Source organism: Trifolium pratense, linkage group LG4 (assembly GCF_020283565.1).
Source record: "Trifolium pratense cultivar HEN17-A07 linkage group LG4, ARS_RC_1.1, whole genome shotgun sequence".
NCBI classification, from domain to species: domain Eukaryota; kingdom Viridiplantae; phylum Streptophyta; class Magnoliopsida; order Fabales; family Fabaceae; genus Trifolium; species Trifolium pratense.
In genome coordinates this window covers 19,907,563-19,927,891 of record NC_060062.1, presented here as the reverse complement: position 1 = coordinate 19,927,891, position 20,329 = coordinate 19,907,563, and the positions used below count along the sequence as shown (strand labels likewise).

At 34.2% G+C, this 20,329-nt stretch overlaps 3 protein-coding genes, 1 non-coding gene and 3 pseudogenes across 5 annotated transcripts; all 7 read left to right on the top strand.

Annotated features, from left to right (window-relative positions):
- Window positions 1–338: 338 nt before the first annotated feature.
- Window positions 339–1,676, top strand: LOC123921161 (F-box/kelch-repeat protein At3g23880-like). Its single transcript, XM_045973578.1, has one exon. The coding sequence runs from the start codon at window positions 339–341 to the stop codon at window positions 1,425–1,427; it is 1,089 nt and encodes a 362-aa protein (XP_045829534.1). The 3' UTR covers window positions 1,428–1,676.
- Window positions 1,329–4,306, top strand: LOC123921160 (annotated as a pseudogene).
- A 900-nt stretch (window positions 4,307–5,206) lies between these two features.
- Window positions 5,207–11,700, top strand: LOC123921158 (F-box/kelch-repeat protein At3g23880-like). 2 transcript variants are annotated; one of them, XM_045973577.1, is made up of 4 exons: window positions 5,207–6,113; window positions 6,902–7,043; window positions 7,140–8,077; window positions 11,310–11,700. In XM_045973577.1, the coding sequence occupies exons 2-3, from the start codon at window positions 6,947–6,949 to the stop codon at window positions 8,048–8,050; spliced, it is 1,008 nt and encodes a 335-aa protein (XP_045829533.1). In that variant the 5' UTR covers window positions 5,207–6,113; window positions 6,902–6,946; the 3' UTR covers window positions 8,051–8,077; window positions 11,310–11,700. The 2 variants fall into 2 exon arrangements, with proteins under 2 accessions (XP_045829533.1, XP_045829532.1); XM_045973576.1 differs by having other exon boundaries at window positions 5,209–6,113; window positions 6,902–8,078; window positions 11,308–11,700.
- An 852-nt stretch (window positions 11,701–12,552) lies between these two features.
- On the top strand, window positions 12,553–12,615 carry LOC123882538. Its single transcript, XR_006799865.1, has one exon. It is a non-coding gene; the product is annotated as a small nucleolar RNA R12 (small nucleolar RNA).
- A 719-nt stretch (window positions 12,616–13,334) lies between these two features.
- On the top strand, window positions 13,335–15,927 carry LOC123921157 (cell division control protein 48 homolog E-like). The gene has a single exon (XM_045973575.1). The coding sequence runs from the start codon at window positions 13,387–13,389 to the stop codon at window positions 15,811–15,813; it is 2,427 nt and encodes an 808-aa protein (XP_045829531.1). The 5' UTR covers window positions 13,335–13,386; the 3' UTR covers window positions 15,814–15,927.
- A 47-nt stretch (window positions 15,928–15,974) lies between these two features.
- Window positions 15,975–16,949, top strand: LOC123922239 (annotated as a pseudogene).
- Window positions 16,950–18,573: 1,624 nt separating this feature from the next.
- On the top strand, window positions 18,574–19,602 carry LOC123922238 (annotated as a pseudogene).
- Window positions 19,603–20,329: the final 727 nt, after the last annotated feature.

The following is a 20,329-nucleotide window of genomic DNA, read 5'->3' as shown; positions in this document are numbered from 1 at the left end:
TTACCATAAAAAAAATATAGACTATTTTTGACTAAATGTAGGACTAAAAACATATTTAATCAAATAAAAAATTCTGAAAATATTGTCTTATATATGTTGTGGATATTACTACATATGGAGTCCAGATACATGAATCTTCTAATGTATCTAAAAACGGAACTATTTATTATATAAAAGTACAAATGTACTTGCTTCAAAATAAAAAAAGAGTACAATTATGTACTTTTAGAAAACTAAATGACTTTATTTATTTTTTATTCTTCCAGTACTTTACTGTAAAAATAGGTTTTTTGTAGCAGAGTGAAGAAGGTGGTGGCGGTAGAGGAGGAAGAAGACGCATGGAGAAGATGACGCCGCTGTATCTGCCTATTGAATTGATCACTCAAATCCTTCTGAGGTTACCAGTGAAATCTCTTATTTGTTTCAAGTCTGTTTGTAAGACATGGTTTACTCTCATCTCCAATCCCAATTTTGCGAATTCACATTTTAAATTTTCTGAATCAACACAAACTCTAAGAATTCTCTCCATTTCAGCTATACCTACTCAAATTCGATCCGTAGATTTCGAAGTATTGTTTAACAATCATTCTAATTCACTCAACCCTAATTTATCACTTCCTCAATCTTATTTTCCTCTTCAAATTAAAGGTTCATGTAGAGGCTTTATATTCTTTAATTGTTCTTCAAACAACTACATTTGGAATCCATCCACTGGATTTTGCAAAAGTTTACCTTTGTCTCCTATTGGTTCAAATTTTGGTACATATAGTTATTTATATGGTTTTGGGTATGATCATTCTAGAGATGATTACTTGCTGGCTTCATTGTATCCAGCCTTAGCTGCTGATGTTTCATCACATTTGGAGATTTTCTCGTTGCGAGATAATGCATGGAAAGAAATTGAGGATACCCCTTTCCCTTATTGGAGTCCCTATCATTATCCCAAATTAGGGTTGCTCTTTAATGAGGCTCTTCATTGGTTTGTATCTCGTAGTAGTTCATTGGTGGATGTTATTGTTAGCTTTAATTTAATGGAAAGGAAACTGTTAGAGATACCTATTCCATCTGATTTCGGCGATTATCTCCTAGATATTGGTTCGTGGGTATTTGGAGAATTTCTCAGTCTATGGGCTATGAGGAATCGTATAGTTGAAATATGGGTGATGAAAGAATACAAAGTGCATTCGTCTTGGATTAAGAATATTGTTCTTTCCATTGACACCCTTCCCACAAAGTGTTTTTTCCCTATATACTCTACAAAAAGTGATGATGTTATTGGTACAGATGATGGTTCTGGATTGGTGAAGTATAACAATAAAGGACATCTCCTAGAGTATCGCACCTACTGTGACGATCCACGTGGATCCCAAGTTGTCATGTATACAGAGTCTCTACTCTCGCTCCCTGGCGACCATGAGCAAGTTTAAGAAGACGACACAAACAAAAAAAAAAACTAGGTTTTGAAATATTCTCCTTCACCATTTTCTTGATATTTATAATTACATTGTATTATGTACTCTTGGGTGGCTGTATTTTTAGGGGAATATGTGTTTGAATGTATTTGTAACTTGAGCTAGTATGCCACATGAGCTTATCTAATCTGTCATGATATGTTTATCGGTTAACTATTTGTAATATGCTTATTGGAAATATCGACAGCTTTGTTTATGTGATTCTCTGTTATTTATATTATATGTGTAACTGGATTGAATTCTAAATGTGTGTTGTTGTCATTGCTTGAAATTGTTTTATATGGTAAATTACTTTGTTGATTTTATGTGTATTGAGGGATAAATAAGGTTTTGTTTCATGTCCTGATGTCCTTTTCTCTACTTAAGTTTGCAGAGTCGTATCTCAGTAAGAAATACTACTAGAGGAATCATTCTTTTAAAGCATAAACTTCCATAGTTTTTTTTTTAAGAAGCTAAATTAGCCCACCCAAATTGGCACCAGAGAGAATCGAACCTCAGACCTCAAGAGGAGCACACTCCCAGGTCCCAAGGCAATACCAATGCACCAACCCAAGTGGGTTATAAACTTCCATAGTTGGGTGTATAGTGTATACTTGTTACATCCTTTTCTTTTGTCACTTTCTCTGACTTGATATCCTGATGATTATGAATGTGCTGTGCACTCACCTGAGCACAACCACTGCACATTCAAAATAATCTATTACAATCTTGCAGCTTACACTAGAATACTAACAACCTTCTCACACCACCATTAACTGATCAATTTATTTATATAAACTCTGACAAGGTTCATATCGCAATTTGTGATAGCACTGTGTAGTGTGTTAGACACTGCAGAGGTAGGAGTTGGGACTCGTGAGCTGGGAAGAAATAGGCATCCTCTTACGGGGATGAAGGACTGTTACTAGATAAGAATATCAGAATAAGAAAGAAGAATTTGCATCTTCTGACTTTAATTTTAATGATATGGTTTTAATTTGGTGTCTAAATATGAGTCTATTTAGAATTTCTCTGCAACACTGAATCCTAGCCCTTGAATTAGAAGTCATTAAATCCTACAACTGTTAACTAACTTTATGCATGGTGCAAGATTCTTCTAACTTGTTCACATTAGAAGAAGTGTTTGTTTTATGCAAAAGTTTATGGGTTTTTGTAGAACTTTTTTTTACAGATGCATTTAACCCACATGATTATGTAGATATTTCTTGAAATATGTTATTAATTAGCACTATTGAATTTGTGATTATGAGATAGGGAGTGGAGTGGAGTGATGAGGAGGTTAGGTATTCAATTCCCACCCAAAGCAAAAACTAACAATATTAATTACAATCCATCCAATTTTGGAAGTAAAACATAAAAGTCAGATTAAAAATACTAAAATAGCCTCTATTAACCTATTTTCTTTAATTCTTTGAATACATTTACTTTTATCTCTCTCATAAATTTGAATCCCTTGTAAAATTAGGTTTACTCGCAGCAGCGTGAAGAATGTGGTAGAGTAGGAAGACACATGGAGAAGAAGACAGCGCTGTATCTACCTCTTGAATTGATTATTCAAATCCTTCTGAGGTTGCCAGTGAAATATCTTATACATTTCAAGTCCGTCTGTAAGTCATGGTTTACTCTCATCTCTGATCCCAATTTTGCAAATTCACATTTTCAACTTGCCCCAACACACACTAGTAGAATTGTGTCCATTTCAGTTGTACCTCCTCAAATTCGATCTATGGATTTCGAAGCCTTGCTTAACGATGATTGTGTTTTACCGAACTCTAATTTATCACTTCCTCAATCTCATTTTCCTCTTCAAATGAAAGGTTCATGTATAGAGGGTTTATATTTTTGCACTGTTCTTCAAACAACTACCTTTGGAATCCATCCACTGGATTTCACAAGCAAATACCGTTGTCTCCTATTGATTCCAATTTTGGTTGTGCATATTGTTTCCGTTATTTATATGGTTTTGGGTATGATCAGTCAAGAGATGATTACTTGGTGGTTTCATTGTCCTATGATACAGCCTTATCTGCTGATATTTCAACACATTTGGAGATTTTCTCGTTGAGAGATAATACATGGAGAGAAATTGAGGATACTCGCTTCCCTTATAGGGGTGCCTATAATTATCCCAAAGTAGGGTTGCTCTTTAATGGTGATATTCATTGGTTAACTTATCATTGTGATTTATTGGTGAATGTTATTGTTGCCTTTGATTTAATGGAAAGGAAACTGTTAAAGATACCTCTTCCAGATGGTATTGGTCATTGTCTTGCAGATATTGGTTTGTGGGTGTATCTGGAGAATTTCTCAGTTTATGGGCTATGATGGATGGTATAGTTGAAATATGGGTGATGAAAGAATACAAAGTGCATTCGTCTTGGACAATGAATGTTGTTATTCCTATTGTAGCCATTCCTTACTTTTCTCCTATATACTCTACAAAAAATGGTGATATTATTGGAACAATTGGTGGTACTGGATTGGCGAAGTATAATGGCATAGGACAGTTGTTAGGGCATTGCTCTTTCTGCGATGATCCACGTGGATCCCAAGTGGTCATGTATACAGAGTCTCTGCTCTCGCTCCCTGGCGGTATTGAGCAAGTTTAAGAAGACGACACAAACAAGAAGAATGAGATTTTGAAATATTCTTGTTCACCATTTTCTTGATATTTATAATTATATTGTATTATGTACTCTCTGGTGGCTACATTTGTAGGGTAATAATCCGTTTTTGAATGCATTTGTAACATGAACTAGCATGCCACTTGAGCTGATCCAATCTGTCATGAAATATTTGTTGGTTAACTATTTATATCATGCTTATTGGAACTATTGACAGCTTTGTTTGTGTGATTCAGTGTTATTTATGTGTTTAGCTTGATTGACTTCTAAATGTGTGTTGTTGTAAACTGCTTGGAATTGTTTTTATGGTAAATCAATCTGATGAGTTTATGCATAATCTTGAAGGAAAAAGAAGGTTTTTATCTCTAAATGCAGTGGACTCTTTTAACTTTGGTCCTTGCCATTTCCCTGTTTCAAACCATGAAAAGAAAGAAGAAAAAAACCAATTTCAAATTAATGAGCTACACATGAATGATAGAATTTCTTTTCATAATTATTATCATAAGTTCGGTTTGTTCCAAAAGTGCTAGGAGAGATTTGACTTCAGTTCATATGTGTGCTCAAAATAGCGGTTAGGAGAAGTCAATTTCAACAAGAAAAGAGCAACACAGCATAAACGAAGTCATTGATGTTCATCTTGAACTATCCCACCAAACATGAATTTTTATTTGATCAATAACTGAAGCAACATCAAAAGCTTTCTGATTAACAACACAATCATTATGAATTTTCTAAATCATTTACATTGTATACAATCAGATAGCTTTAAAACTATCTTTAAACTTCAAAAGTTTATCTTGCAAGTCACAAACTGCTAAACAAAAAACTATCTTTTAACTAACAAGTTGACACCCCAACACCACGGGACAATCCACACTCAAAATATAGATGTGATACAGTTTCAAGCAATCAATACCACAACTTCAGAGCATCCAAATATAGAAAATCCTATTTATTTCTTCAGAATATCGTATTTATGAAGATTAAAAAAGTAGTAAATAAGATTATCATTTTTCTTATCAAATGTGCATCAAATATAAATAAAATACTGTAATATTTATCTTGTCACAATTATATATACCTTTATCAAACTCTTTATATATAGGACCGGATACGAGTACTAAACTTAAAAAAAAAGAGTAAATTTGACCTATATAAAACCCAGTAACTTAGCCACCAAAAAATATAGTAACACCTGACCTAACCCACATAGTAATTTCCAATTGGCGCACTATTCTGGAAGCAGAGTGAAGGAAAAACGGAGAAGAAGAAGAAGACAACACTAACACCGTATATGCGAATCCAAATCCTTATGAGTTTGCCAGTGAAGTTTGTATCTGTCTCCATATCACCATTTATTTCTTCAAATTCGATATATTGATTTTGAATCATCGATTAACAATCATTATGCTTTACTCCATCTCCTAATATTAAATAGGGTTTATATTTTTGCACTGTTCTTCCAAAATCTATATATATAGAGAATTCATTCCAAATTACATAGATATTATTATTATGATCGGTCAAGATATGATTATCTGGTGGCTTCATTGTCCTGTTATATATCCGCCATTGGTTGGCGTTTCGTTTTGATATATCGGAAGATGTTGTTGCTGTCTTTGATTTAATGGAAAGGAAACTGTTAGATATGTCTCTTCTAGATGATTTTAACCATTATTTTACAGAATTTGGTTTGTGGGTATTTGGAGAATTTTTCAGTCTATGGGCTATGAGAAATGATATAGTAGAAATATGGGTGATGAAAGAATACAAAGTGCATTCTTCTTGGACTAACACTCTTGATATACCTATTCATGACAAAACAAGCTGGTGATATTATTCGAATAGATGGTGGTAATGGATTGGTGAAGTATAATGATAAAGACAGCTCTTAGAATATCGCCCCGACTATAACAGTCCACGTAGATTCCAAGTGGCCATGTACACTGAGTCTCTGCTTTCAATCCCCGGTGACCGTTAGCAAGTTTAAGAAGACGACACAAACAAGAAGAATGAGGTTTTGAAATATTTTCCTTCGCCATTTTCTTGATATTTATAATTATTTAGTACCATCACATTATGTACCTTGGGTGGCTGCATTTGTAGAGTAATATGTCTTTGAATGCATTTGTAACATGAGCTAGTATGCCATATGAACTGATCCAATCTGTCATAAAATGTCTGTTAGTTAACTATTAGTAACATGCTTATTGGAAATATTGATAGCTTCGTTTGTGTGTGATTTGCTACTATTTATATATGTGTAATTGGATTGAATTCTAAATATGTGTTGTTGTCACTGTTTGAAATTGTTTTTATATGGTAAATTAATCTGATGCGTTTATGCATATTGAAGGAAAAAGAAGGTTTTGTTTCAAACCAGGGAAAATATATTTTTTCAAATTAATGAGCTACAAATGAATTTTGTAAGATTTTAGATAAGAAGAAACATCAAAATTAAATCACCTAATGATCTTAAATAGTGCTACAATATCAACGTTAATTTAGTATATATAGATACTAAGTACCAACATTAATTTAGTGTTTATATAAACTATTTGATAATAATCAGAGAGATGAAAAAATATTAACGGAGAAAGAAAGAGTGAAATATTAGATTAGAAGAAATATAGTTAAAATTTGAAATGTAAACTGAAAGAAAAAAGAGAAGAAAAGTTGAAAGAAAAAAAGAGAAGTACAAAAAAATAGTCAGGTTAAATATACAAAAATAGCCTTTATTTACCTTTTTTCTTTAATTCTTTGAATAAATAGCCTTAGATTCATTTGTATCCCTTGTAAAATTAGGTTTTCTCGCAGCAGAGTGAAGACGGAGGTAAAGGAGGAAGACACATGGAGAAGAAGGCGACGCCGTTTCTGCCTCTTGAAATGATCATTCAAATCCTTTTGTGGTTGCCAGTGAAATCTCTTATACGTTTCAAGTCCGTTTGTAAGTTATGGTTTAGTGTCATCTCTGATCCCAATTTTGCAAATTCTCATTTTCTACTTGCCCAAACAAACTCTACTAGAATTGTGTCTATTTCAGCTGCACCTCCTCAAATTCGATCTATAGATTTCGAAGCATTGCTTAACGATGGTTCTGCTTCACCGAACCCTAATTTGTGGCTTCCTCAATCTTATTTTCCTCTTCAAATGAAAGGTTCATGTAGAGGGTTTATATTTTTGCACTGTTCTTCAAACAACTACCTTTGGAATCCATCCACTGGATTCCACAAGCAAATACCTTTGTCTCCTATTGATTCCAGATTTGGTGCATATTTTCATTATTTATATGGTTTTGGGTATGACCAGTCAAGAGATGATTACTTGGTGGTTTTATTGTCCTATGATCCAGCCGTACCTGCTCATTTTAAATCACATTTGGAGATTTTCTCATTGACAGATAATACATGGAAAAAAATTGAGGATACTCGCATCCCTTATAGGGGTCACTATTATTATTATTATTATCCCAAAGTAGGGTTGCTCTTTAATGGGGCTATTCATTGGTTAGTCACTCATCATGGTTCATCGGTGACTGTTATTGTTGCCTTTGATTTAATGGAAAGGAAACTGTTAGAGATAAGTCTTCCATATTCTTTTGTTGGCCATCATTGTGTCTCAGATATTGGTTTGTGGGTATTTGGAGAATTTCTCAGTCTATGGGCTATGACGGATGGTATAGTTGAAATATGGGTGATGAAACAATTCACAGTGCATTATTCTTGGACTAAGACTCATGTTTTTCCTATTGGTGCCATCCCTTACTTTTCCCCTATATACTCTACAAAAAATGGTGATATTATTGGAACAATTGATGGTACTGGATTGGTGAAGTATAATGGTCAAGGACAAATGTTAGGGCATTGCTCCTACTGTGACGATCCACGTGGATCTCAAGTGGTCATGTATACAGAGTCTCTACTCTCGCTCCCTGGCGACCATGAGCAAGTTTAAGTCGACAACACAAACAAAAAGAACGAGGTTTTGAAATATTTTCCTTCACCATTTTCTTGATATTTATAATTACATTGTATTATGCACTCTTGAATGGCTGCATTTGTAGGGTAATGTGTTTGAATGCATTTGTAACATGAGCTAGTAGTATGCTGCATGAGTTGATCCGATCTGTCATGAAATGTTTGTTGGTTAACTATTTCTAATATGCTTATTGGAAATGTTGACATCTTTGTTTGTGTGATTCAATGTCATGTCTGGGTTGAATTCTAAATGTGTGTTGTCGCTGCTTGAAATTATTTTATATGCTAGATTAATCTGATGAGTTTTTGCATATTGAAGGAAAAAGAAGGTTTTGTCCTTGCCATTTCTCTGTTTCAATCATGGGAAAAAAAAAAAACTAATGTCAAATTAATGAGCTACGCATGAACTTATAACACTTCAGGTCAGAAGCAACATCACAATTAAATTACCCATGATTCTAAATAGTACTACAAATTTCAACTGAAAGTCTTAACACTTTTTTTTGGTAGAAAAAAGTCTTAACACTTTATTTAATGGATAAAGCTAACAAATATAAGATAGATTTTTTTGTTAAAATGTCACATATCTACACGTCCTGATGTCCTTTTCTCAACTTAAATTTGCAGAGTTGTATATCAGTCAGAAATACTATTAGAGGAAGCATTCTTTTAAAGCATAAACTTCTATAGTTGGGTGTTAAGTGTATACTTTTATATTATTTAATTTACTAGATAAAGATAAGAATATTAGAATAAGAAAGAAGAAATTTGTATCTTCTGACTTTAATTTAATTTTAATGATATGATTTTAATTAGGTGTCTAAATTAGACGAGTTGGTGTTAGTGTCTACAAAAAATTTCTCTGCAACAGTGAATCCTGGCCCTTGGATTATAAGTCATTAAATCCTACAACTATTAACTTTGTGCATGGTGCAAGACTCTTCTAACTTGTGCACATTAGAAGAAGTCTTTGTTTTATACAAAACTTCAAGGTTTTGTGTAGTACTTTGTTTTACATGTGCATTTAACCACACCTGATTATGTAGATATTTTTTTAAATCTTTTAAAAATTTAACATTATTGAATTTGTGATTCTGACTGTCTAAATCAAACTACACTAATCTCTATTTATAATAGCATATAGAATAAGTACCGATTGATATGACTTGCTAATTCTAATCCTAATGATAAATTCAAATCCTAATAATTAATATTAGGATTTGTGATACGAACCAGTATAAAAAAACAATGAAACAGTAAATGAAAACCAACAAAGGGGTGAAAGCTTTATTGATAACAAACGATAGAAACAATTACAGAAAAAGGAATCAAACAATTCCTGGACTTTCTGACGCAGAGCAGAGCTCCTTTTAGGAAGTTAGTACTTCCTAACCATTATAGTACAAAGATAAATTTCAAGATGAGTTCTGACACTCTCCCTCATACTCCTTTTATTATGGAAGACAGTTGCACACAGCTTTCACTCCAAATTAAAGACAAATCATAAGTAACCAATTTAGTCGCCAATTCCTTTATTGCTCTTCTTCCTTCTTGAATACACTTTCCATATTTTATGTCCAGCTGTATCATAGTGTACCAACTGCTCATGTGGTAGTGACTCAGCTAAATGGGTCTTATCAATTTGATTCTAACACTCCCTCCCAAGCTAAGCTTACTAAGCTTTCAGCTTGTTATAAAGGGTGGATGTAATTAATGTAGAGAAAATATAAACAACAGGATTGTAGCTGGAAAGTTGTAGTGCAATTGGAGTTGATTGTAAGGGCAATTGTGCTTGTCGAAGGATTCTGATTTCTGAATGTGGTTATGGGGGTGTTTAGGGTTGGGTCTCAATGGAGAATGCACAGTTGGTTGAATCAGAACTGCATACACAGAGAAATGCGCCAATGGGAAAGAGAAACACTGGATGAGGCACAGTGAATGTGCACAACATGATGGAAGCAGGGTGGAAATTTCGACCAACTGTGAGTGGCAGAAGAAATTCTGAATACACCGTAAGGATGATATGGCGACTGACAACGACAACTTGCTGCCGACAGCCACAGATGAACCTATAAAACAGGTGTCGAAAAATTTCCTGACGAGTGGCGGCACACAATGTTGTCAAACAGGTAAATCAGATTAGGATGACGGTAATAGATAGTAACTCTAAGAATGGAACATAAAATCCTACCAAAACAGAGGAGGATCATAACTCGAAGAAGGATCATAACTTCTAAAATTATAACCAAATTCATAATCATGACAAATAACTCAACATAAAAATTAAGATTAAAATTCAAACAACTCAACTTAAGTTCAAACAGAAACAAGTCACATAATTTAAAAAAGAAACATCACATAGTTCAAATAAAAACAAATGACATAAGTTCAAACCGAAACAAATCATGCAATCTTACCGAAAAACTATGAAAAACTACTACTCTAGGTATCTATAATATTATCCGTTCCTAATTCAAGGAACTTATGATTGTATGTTCATATTGATGTGACTTCTGAGGGACTTATTGTTATTAATATTATCCTTGCTTGTTGCAATGTCCCTTTCTCTCTTTATGATCAGTCTTGATAGGATTTTTTTTCAAAATTATTAGCATCAGTTCGGTTTTTCCCAAACATGCTAGGGGAGCTTGGACTTGAGTTCATATGATTTATTTGTTTACTATATTTACAGTTTTCAATTCTTGTGTGTGGTAAAAGTGAGTTTAGAAATATAAAATTGATTTTGATTATTATTTGATATATTTGGTGTTATCGAGATTTCAATTCAAGTTAGGATCTGTCATCTGTTGTTTCCTTTTCTATGTAGAGAAAATAATTCTTGTGTCATCCGCTTTTGCACATATTGGTGGATTGGCGGTGATATTAGCGAAATCACGGCTGCACCATGATTTTGTTGAAGCTGCAAAATGTTACTTCTGCCAAAATTATGGTGGTCCATCGTGATTATGTTAAACTCACTGTGAATCCAAACATGCACACAAATATTCGATTTGGAGAGAAAAATTAAATCCTTCTCACATGGAATTTACATTATATAATGAACAAGTTCCTTTATTGACATAGTTTGGATTACTTATATTTTGAAAGTTAAGTTTTTGCTATCAGAACTCCAAAACATGACTTACATAAATGTGCATCTTTGTGTAAATATTTAATTCATTTTTCCTGTATGACTTTTTGCATGAGTTACTCTTTCTTACACAAACTATTTTTAGGATTTGGGAACAGAGTACCTTGTCCGCCCTCTAGTCGCTACTGAGGAGAAGAAAGCATCTAGTGATTTTGAGTCTGTGGAGAATGGTTTGGACGTAGATGAAGTGGATGAAGACGGAGGTGAGAAAGATGAAGGGAAGCACTAGTTGATGGAAGTGTTTGCTGCTATATTGTATTGTTATGTTGCAGTATTATTAGGTTTATTACTATATTTATCAGGTAAGTGCATAGTAGGCTAAAACATGTGGTAGGGCAACTTTTGCAGACTTGATTTTTATCTTCCACCCAATTCTTAGGTCGGTAGATCTTGTTCATTACTATTTTCGTCACAGCGTCACTCTGAAATTGTTGGAAGATCTCTTGTTTTATACAAAAGTTTCCGGTTGTGTAAAACTTTTTTTTATATATGCACTTAATCATGCCTTATCGTGTAGATATTTTAATAATTAAGGCATCGTCATGCAATTTGATTGATTGCATGTGAAATTCATGCAGGTTGAACTTGTCTCAAACTCAGTTGTATTGTTGTGACAATACCAAACATATAGTGTACAATTAGTTTGTTTGTTTTTTGGTGTTAACCTTTGGCTCCTAGGGGCCATGGTTTAGATGAGAGACCCTGGCAACCATGAACAAGTTTAAGTGGATGACACAAACAAAAAGAACGAGGTTTTGAAATAGTCTCCTACACCATTTTCTCAGTCATCTTAGCTCAACCACTACGATCAAAATCATCTATTACCTTCTTACAGCTAGAACACTAAAAAAGTTCTCACTCCCTTTAACTGATCAGTTTCATTTATATAAATTCTGAAGAGAGGTTCATGTAGCACTGTGTAGTGTGTTAGATACTGCAGAGGTAGGAGTTGGGAGGCATGAGCTGGGAAGAAATAGGCATCCTCTTGCATGGATGAAGAACTGTTACTAAACAAGGATATCAGAATAAGTAAAATTATATCTTTTGTCAAATAAATAAATAAATAAATAAATAAATTATATCTATGTTTAAATAGACTCGAGAATTAATATATCAATAAAATTAAACTTTCTTTTAATATTTAACATGATCATCATACTTCAATTTTGATTTATAATAATGCATTATCCAAAAAAATTAAAGTAAACTAATAATAAAAATAAATTACTAAAAAAAATTAGTAGATTTATAATTTAACTCAAATTTTTTCTTTCAATTGTTTCACTAGTTTATTTGATTCTTGTTTTACATATCTATGATATAAATGATGTTGAATGATGAAAAAAATCAATCGGATTCCCATTGATATTTTCATAGATGAGATTACAACATCATGTTCATATTTTTTAATTTAACTCAAATAAAATTTTTAATATAATAATAATAAGGGTAAATAGAAGCCACTATGTTTAGTCTAGTGGTGAGAGGTTTGGGTAGCACGCTATATGTCCCGAGTTCAATTTTCGGCTCATTGTAAACAAAAAAAAAGGGTAAATAGAAAAATAATCCTTCAAAAAAAAAAGCATAAAAAAGAATACCACATGATTGAATACCAATATATTTCATTGTTCTGGAAAAATTTTTTTATTGTCTTAATTGAATACCACATGATTTGTTTATATTTTATAAAAATCTTGATTGAATACCACCAGATTTTTTTATCATAAAAAAAGTCTTTTAAAATCTCTTTAAATAATTAAAATCTTGATTGAATAACTATTTGTTCAAAATCATAGCTGACACTCCCAATTAAAACAATATCATTAAAATTAAAATAAAAATCAGAAGAAACAAATCGTTTCTTTTTTATATTGTTGGAATAAATTTTTAACTTTTTCAAATATTTTTTTACACGTGATTTTTTTTCTAAAAATCTTTTATTTTTTTTACAAATCTAAAAATCTTTTATATACATTATTAAAAAATAAATCTTTTATATAAAATCTAAATATAAAAACAAAATCTAATGTAAATCTTTTTTAGATTTACTTTGGTAACAAGAAACCGAGCACTATAAATAAAAGCCAACAACTCAAACCCTCTTAAACTATTCTTATTCCTATTTCTTCACTTTCTCTCCCAAATCCCAATTCTCATCTTCCATGGCTAACCAACCCGAGTCCTCCGATTCCAACGGAACGAAAAGAGACTTCAGTACTGCTATTCTCGAGCGGAAGAAGGCTCCGAATCGTCTCGTCGTCGATGAGTCCATCAACGATGACAACTCCGTCGTCGCACTTCATCCTGATACCATGCAGAGACTTTCACTCTTTCGCGGTGATACTATTCTGATCAAGGGAAAGAAAAGAAAAGACACAATTTGTATTACACTTGCTGATGATACATGTGAGGAACCAAAGATAAGAATGAATAAGGTTGTTAGAAACAATCTTAGGGTTAGACTTGGAGATGTTGTTTCTGTTCATCAATGTCCTGATGTCAAATATGGAAATCGAGTTCACATTCTTCCAGTGGATGATACTATTGAAGGAGTTACTGGGAATCTCTTCGATGCTTACTTAAAACCTTATTTCTTTGAGGCATATCGTCCAGTTAGGAAGGGTGATATGTTCCTTGTTAGAGGTGGGATGAGAAGTGTGGAATTCAAGGTTATTGAATGCGACCCTGCTGAGTATTGTGTGGTTGCACCTGATACTGAGATCTTCTGTGAAGGAGATCCTGTTAAAAGGGAAGATGAGGATAGGTTAGATGAGGTTGGTTATGACGATGTGGGCGGGGTTAGAAAGCAGATGGCTCAAATTCGGGAACTGGTGGAACTGCCATTGAGGCATCCACAATTATTCAAGTCTATTGGTGTGAAGCCACCAAAAGGTATTCTGTTGTATGGACCCCCTGGATCTGGGAAGACTTTAATTGCACGAGCTGTTGCAAATGAAACAGGTGCTTTCTTTTTCTGCATCAATGGTCCTGAGATCATGTCAAAGCTGGCTGGTGAGAGTGAAAGTAATTTGAGGAAGGCATTTGAAGAAGCTGAGAAGAATGCGCCTTCAATAATCTTCATCGATGAAATAGACTCCATTGCTCCAAAGCGGGACAAAACTAATGGTGAAGTTGAGAGACGAATTGTTTCCCAGCTCTTGACCCTCATGGATGGGCTTAAATCCCGTGCACATGTTATTGTTATTGGAGCAACAAATCGTCCCAATAGCATTGATCCTGCTCTTCGTAGGTTTGGAAGGTTTGATCGGGAGATAGATATTGGTGTACCAGACGAAGTTGGACGTCTTGAGGTTGTTCGTATCCATACAAAAAATATGAAGCTTTCAGAAGATGTTGATTTAGAAAAGATTGCCAAGGAAACCCACGGTTATGTTGGTGCTGATTTAGCTGCTTTGTGTACTGAAGCTGCACTTCAGTGCATCAGAGAGAAAATGGATGTGATTGACCTAGAAGATGAAACCATTGATGCTGAGATATTGAACTCAATGGCAGTCACAAATGAACATTTCTCCACTGCACTTGGATCAAGCAATCCTTCTGCTCTCCGTGAAACAGTTGTTGAAGTGCCCAATGTCAGCTGGGAAGATATTGGTGGTCTTGAAAATGTTAAGCGAGAACTACAAGAGACTGTTCAATATCCAGTGGAACATCCTGAGAAATTCGAGAAGTTTGGAATGTCACCTTCAAAGGGAGTTCTATTCTACGGTCCTCCTGGTTGTGGTAAAACCCTTTTGGCCAAAGCTATCGCCAATGAATGTCAAGCAAACTTCATTAGTATCAAAGGTCCTGAGCTACTCACTATGTGGTTTGGAGAAAGTGAGGCTAATGTGAGAGAAATTTTTGACAAAGCTCGTGGTTCTGCTCCATGTGTCCTATTCTTTGATGAACTTGATTCTATAGCAACTCAGAGAGGTAGTAGTTCAGGAGATGCTGGTGGTGCTGCTGAAAGAGTTTTGAATCAACTGCTTACAGAAATGGATGGAATGTCAGCGAAGAAAACTGTGTTCATTATCGGGGCAACTAACCGACCAGATATCATAGACCCTGCTCTACTACGACCTGGACGTCTGGACCAGTTGATCTATATCCCCCTTCCAGATGAGGATTCTCGCCATAATATATTCAAAGCTGCCTTGAGAAAATCCCCCATCGCAAAGGATGTTGACATCAAAGCTCTTGCAAAGTACACTCAAGGCTTCAGTGGTGCTGATATTACTGAGATTTGCCAGCGTGCATGCAAGTACGCTATAAGGGAGAACATTGAGAAGGATATTGAGAGAGAAAGAAGGAGAAGCGAAAATCCTGAGGCTATGGAAGAGGATAATGAAGATGAGGTAGCTGAAATCAAAGCTGCACATTTTGAAGAATCAATGAAGTACGCACGAAGGAGTGTCAGTGATGCTGACATTCGCAAATACCAAGCTTTTGCCCAAACATTGCAGCAATCAAGAGGGTTTGGAAGCGAGTTCAGGTTTGCACACTCTGGTGCCGGCGGAAATGCTGCTTCTGCTTCAGCTGACCCTTTTGCAAGTGCTGGGGGAGCTGACGAGGACGACCTCTACAGTTAGTTTAATGATATTTGCTATCTTTTGTTTCGGAAAAACAATGCTTCCTAGTTTATGTACCTTTTCATTTGTTTGTAAGAAATCTTGCTTACACTAAAAAAAAAAAATCTTATATAATTCTTTTTTAATCTTATATACACCCTCCTTTCCTTTTTATCTGTCTTATCTCTCAAATTCTGCTGACTTTACCGGTGAGGTCTCTTGTACGTTTCAAGTGCGTTTGTAAGTTAGGGTTTTCTCTTATCTCTGATCCCAATTTTGCAAATTCACAATTTCATCTTTCTCAAGCAACAGACAATTGTAGAATTCTCTGCTCATCACGTTTATCTCATAAAATTCTATGTATAGATTTTGAATCATCCCATAACGATAAATCTGCTAAACTGAACGTTAATTCGCTTCCACAATCTTCTTTTCCTCTTGAAATTAAAACTTCATGCAGAGGCTTTCGACTTTTAAGCAATTGTTCGAAATTCTACTTATGGAATCCATGCACTGGAATTCACAGACGAATACCCTTGTCTCCTTTTCGTTCCACATTCAAGTTTCTGTATGGTTTTGGGTATGACCAGTCGAAAGATGATTACTTGCTGGTTTCATTTTCCTATTATTATGATCATTATGATAATATATCACGTTTGTAATTTTTTTTCATTGAGAGATAATACATGGAAACATGTTGAGGGTACTCACTCCCCTTATCCGACGAGTAATCACTATTCTAATCCCTATTTAGGGTCTTTGATTAACGAGGCTATTCATTGGTCTACTTTTCACAATGATTTGGTGTATGTTATCGTTGCTTTTGATTTAATGGAAAGGAAACTGTTAGATATTCCTCTTCCAGATGCTCTTGATCATTATACAATTGAAATATGGGTGATGAAAGAATATAAAGTGCATTCAAATTGGACTAAGACTCTTGTTTTTCCTATTCATGACACTCCTTACTTTTCCCCTATATACTCGACAAAATATGGTGATATTTTTGGAACATATGATATTTGTGAATTGGTGAAGTATAATAGTAAATGACAGCTGTTAAACAATGCTCCTGCTGCAACTATCCAAGTCCATCCAAAGTGGTTCTGTATACAGAGTCTTTGCTCTTGCTCCCTGGCGACATCGAGCAAGTTTAAGAAGACGACACAAACAAGAAGAATGAGATTTTGAAATATTCTCCTTCACCATTTTCTTAATATTTATAATTATATTGTACTGTGAACTCTTAGGTGGCTGCATTTGTAGGCTAGTATGTGTTTGCCTACATTTGTAACATAAGCTAGTATGCAACATGTAATGAAGTGTTTATTGGTTAACTATATTTAATACGCTTATTGGAAAATGACTGCTTTGTTTGTGATTCATTGTTATCTTTGTATATGTAATTGGATTGAGTTTTAAATGTATGTTATTGTCATTGCTTGAAGTTGTTTTATATGGTAAATTAAACTGATGAGCTTATGCACGTTGAGGGAAAAAGAAGGTTGGTTTTGTTTTTCAGTATGAAGTAGAAGGTAGTGAAATGTTATTAAGCTTTGTAGCTAGTGTAATGAGAGAACCATAATAAGCTAATAACAATGCCAAATATCACAAACAAATGAAGAGTTGGAGAAGGAGAAACAGTTGCTATGTTCTGCTCATTGTATCCTTGTTTCCATTCTGTATTCCTCTTCTTTTTCTCACTCAGTGAAACATGTAGTGAGTAACAAACTGTGTCATGAGCATACTAAGAATAGGTTGTTCTTTAAGGTTTATATAAGAGCTTATAAGATTCTTTTGCTTCTGATATAAGGATGGATTTGGACTTTGGTATATATTCTTTGAGTGTAACTTATGTAATATCAACATATTTTGTTCTGTACTAGAACACTTGCAAGTGTCGGGTATCAGTGTTTCTTGTTTGAGAAGAATGAGAACAAAGAATTTTCATTGGCCTTATTCAACACACTTCAAGGTGGAGAAAAAGAATAGAAAAATCATCATCAGCAAAATACTGTGGCCTTATAATTCTATTGAATCATGAACTCATGGGTGGTTGCATCTAAGACTAGTTCAGACCAATACCAGGTGATCATGCATAAAAATCAAATGTATAGTGTTGTAGAGAAGCTCTTAGGTAGACACAAGTGAATATCCAATGCATCTAAGACTAGTTCAGACCAATACCAGGTGATCATGCATAAAAATCAAATACTGTCAACATGATTAGCTCTCTCTGCAGAAAAACCAGGCTAGGAATCCATCCAAAAACTCAACACAGCGGAGGGCTGTGTTAACAGCACAATGCTCCAAAAAATATCGCGTCTTGGGATCTCGCGACACGCCACTAACAAACTCTTAGGCTTTAGAAGCGGGACTGCTTCCAACTCAAGATAACCGGACAATGACCTTATGAGATGCTACCAAAACAGAATATTTATAAAGAGCTAATGCACTTTAACATAGCCACTACCTCCAATCATGAAACATGAAATAGACATAGTAGGAGCTGATGCGCGGAGTCGATGCACGACACCAAAGATACTGTTGGGGTTGATTGCATATGTTAAACAATTTGGGTTTGTCTAACATGTGTATGTAAAAAAAAAAAAAAACTACTGTATACCACTTAATTCGCAAAGCACAAAACCTAATATATCTATGAGTATGCTGCCTTTTCCACGCACCACAAAGTATAAAACGTAACACACACATAATTCGCAATCCTGACGGCCAATTCTCGTAGAAAGACAGCGCATGGAGAAGAAGAAACCACCGTAACTGCCATCTGAATTGGTCATTCAAATACTGGTGAGGTTGCCGGTGAAGTCTCTTATACGTTTCAAGTGCGTGTCTAAGTCATGGTTAACTCTAATCTCTGATCCCAATTTTGCAAATTCACATTTTCAACTTACCGCCCCACACACTCGCAGAATTCTAGCCATATCATCTTTATCTCATGAAATTCAATCTATAGATTTTGAATCACCGGTTAACCATGAATATACTGCACTGACACTCAACCTTAATTCGCTTCCCCCTTTTTCTTTTCTGCTTGAAATTGAAGGTTCATGTGGAGGCTTTCTATTTTTGTGTCATTATTCCAAATTCTACTTATGGAATCCATCCACCGGATTTCACAGACAAATACCCGAATCTCCTTTTCATTCCAAATTCGATGTCAGAACATGTTGTTTCCCTTGTGTGTATGGTTTTGGGTATGACCAATCAAGAGATGATTACTTGCTGGTTTTACTTTCCTCTCTAAAACCAAACATGATTTATGGTCATATTTAGAGTTTTTCTCATTGAGAGATAATACATGGAAAGAAATTAAGGGTACTCACTTCCCTTATAATAATGCCAATTATGATCCCGGACCAGGGACTTTGTTTAATGGGGCTATTCATTGGTTGGGGAATGTTATTGTTGTTTTTGATTTAATGGAAAGGAAATTGTCAGGGATGAATCTTCCGGATGATTTGGAGCATGCTCTGGGTATTTGGAGAATTTTTTAGTATAAGGGCATTGTCGTATGCTAATCATACATTAGAAATATGGGTGATGAAAGAGCATTCGTCTTGGATTAAGACTCTTGTTTTTCATATTATTGATAATGGCATTCCTACCTTTTATCCTATATGTTCTACAAAGAGGGGTGATATTATTGGAATAAATTATGGTTATGGATTGGTGCGGTGTAATGATAAAGGACAACTTTTAGTGTATCGATCGTTCTATATCAATCCACGTAAATCTGAAGTGGCCGTATATACAGAGTCTCTGCTCTCACTCCCAGATGATATTTAAGAAGATGACACAAACAAGAAGATGATATTCTCCTTCACTGTTTTCTTGATATTTATAATTATTGTATTATGAACTCTTGGGTGGCAGCATTTGTAAGCTAATGTGTGTTTGACTACATGTGTAACATGAGTTGATCCGACATGTCATGAAATGTTTATTGATTAAAGATCTGGCCACCTTTGTTTAAAATAGTAACGGCAAACTATAATGTTCGCCGGATAGATCAAAGTGTCCTCGGTTTATTATAGACAACACAACAAAGATGCTATTGGAATATTTGTGATTGTGTAAAATAAGGTTATGCCTTTTCTTTTTCCCAAAAAACTTGAAATTTTGTTGTTGTTTCCTACGATTAAGAAAAAGGCTTGTTGATTAATTCTTTTTAAAAAAAATTAAATTAAATATGTTTTTAATACTCTAAATATACTAATTTTTATTTTACGAAAACTAAAATTTCCTTCGAGCTTTGGTCACTCTAAATTTGTGTTTTCAATTTTATTTTTTATTTTTTCAAAAGTTCATGTATCATGTTCTAAACGACATTTTTTAAAAACATATAATTATTAACTCCTTAAAATATCATTAGTTTTATTTTCTAATACAAAATATCATTAGTTTAATTATTTAACCATTTAATCTTTACTTTAACAATTTAATCTTAATTTGAAATTATAGATAAATTAATAATAAAAAATTGAAAAACTTTTTATAATGTTTTAAACATTTC

Excerpts from the sequence above, each read along its gene's own strand:
- LOC123921161 (XM_045973578.1), top strand. The coding sequence starts at position 339 with ATGGAGAAGATGACGCCGCTGTATCTGCCTATTGAATTGATCACTCAA.
- LOC123921158 (XM_045973576.1), top strand. The coding sequence starts at position 6,947 with ATGGAGAAGAAGGCGACGCCGTTTCTGCCTCTTGAAATGATCATTCAA.
- LOC123921157 (XM_045973575.1), top strand. The coding sequence starts at position 13,387 with ATGGCTAACCAACCCGAGTCCTCCGATTCCAACGGAACGAAAAGAGAC.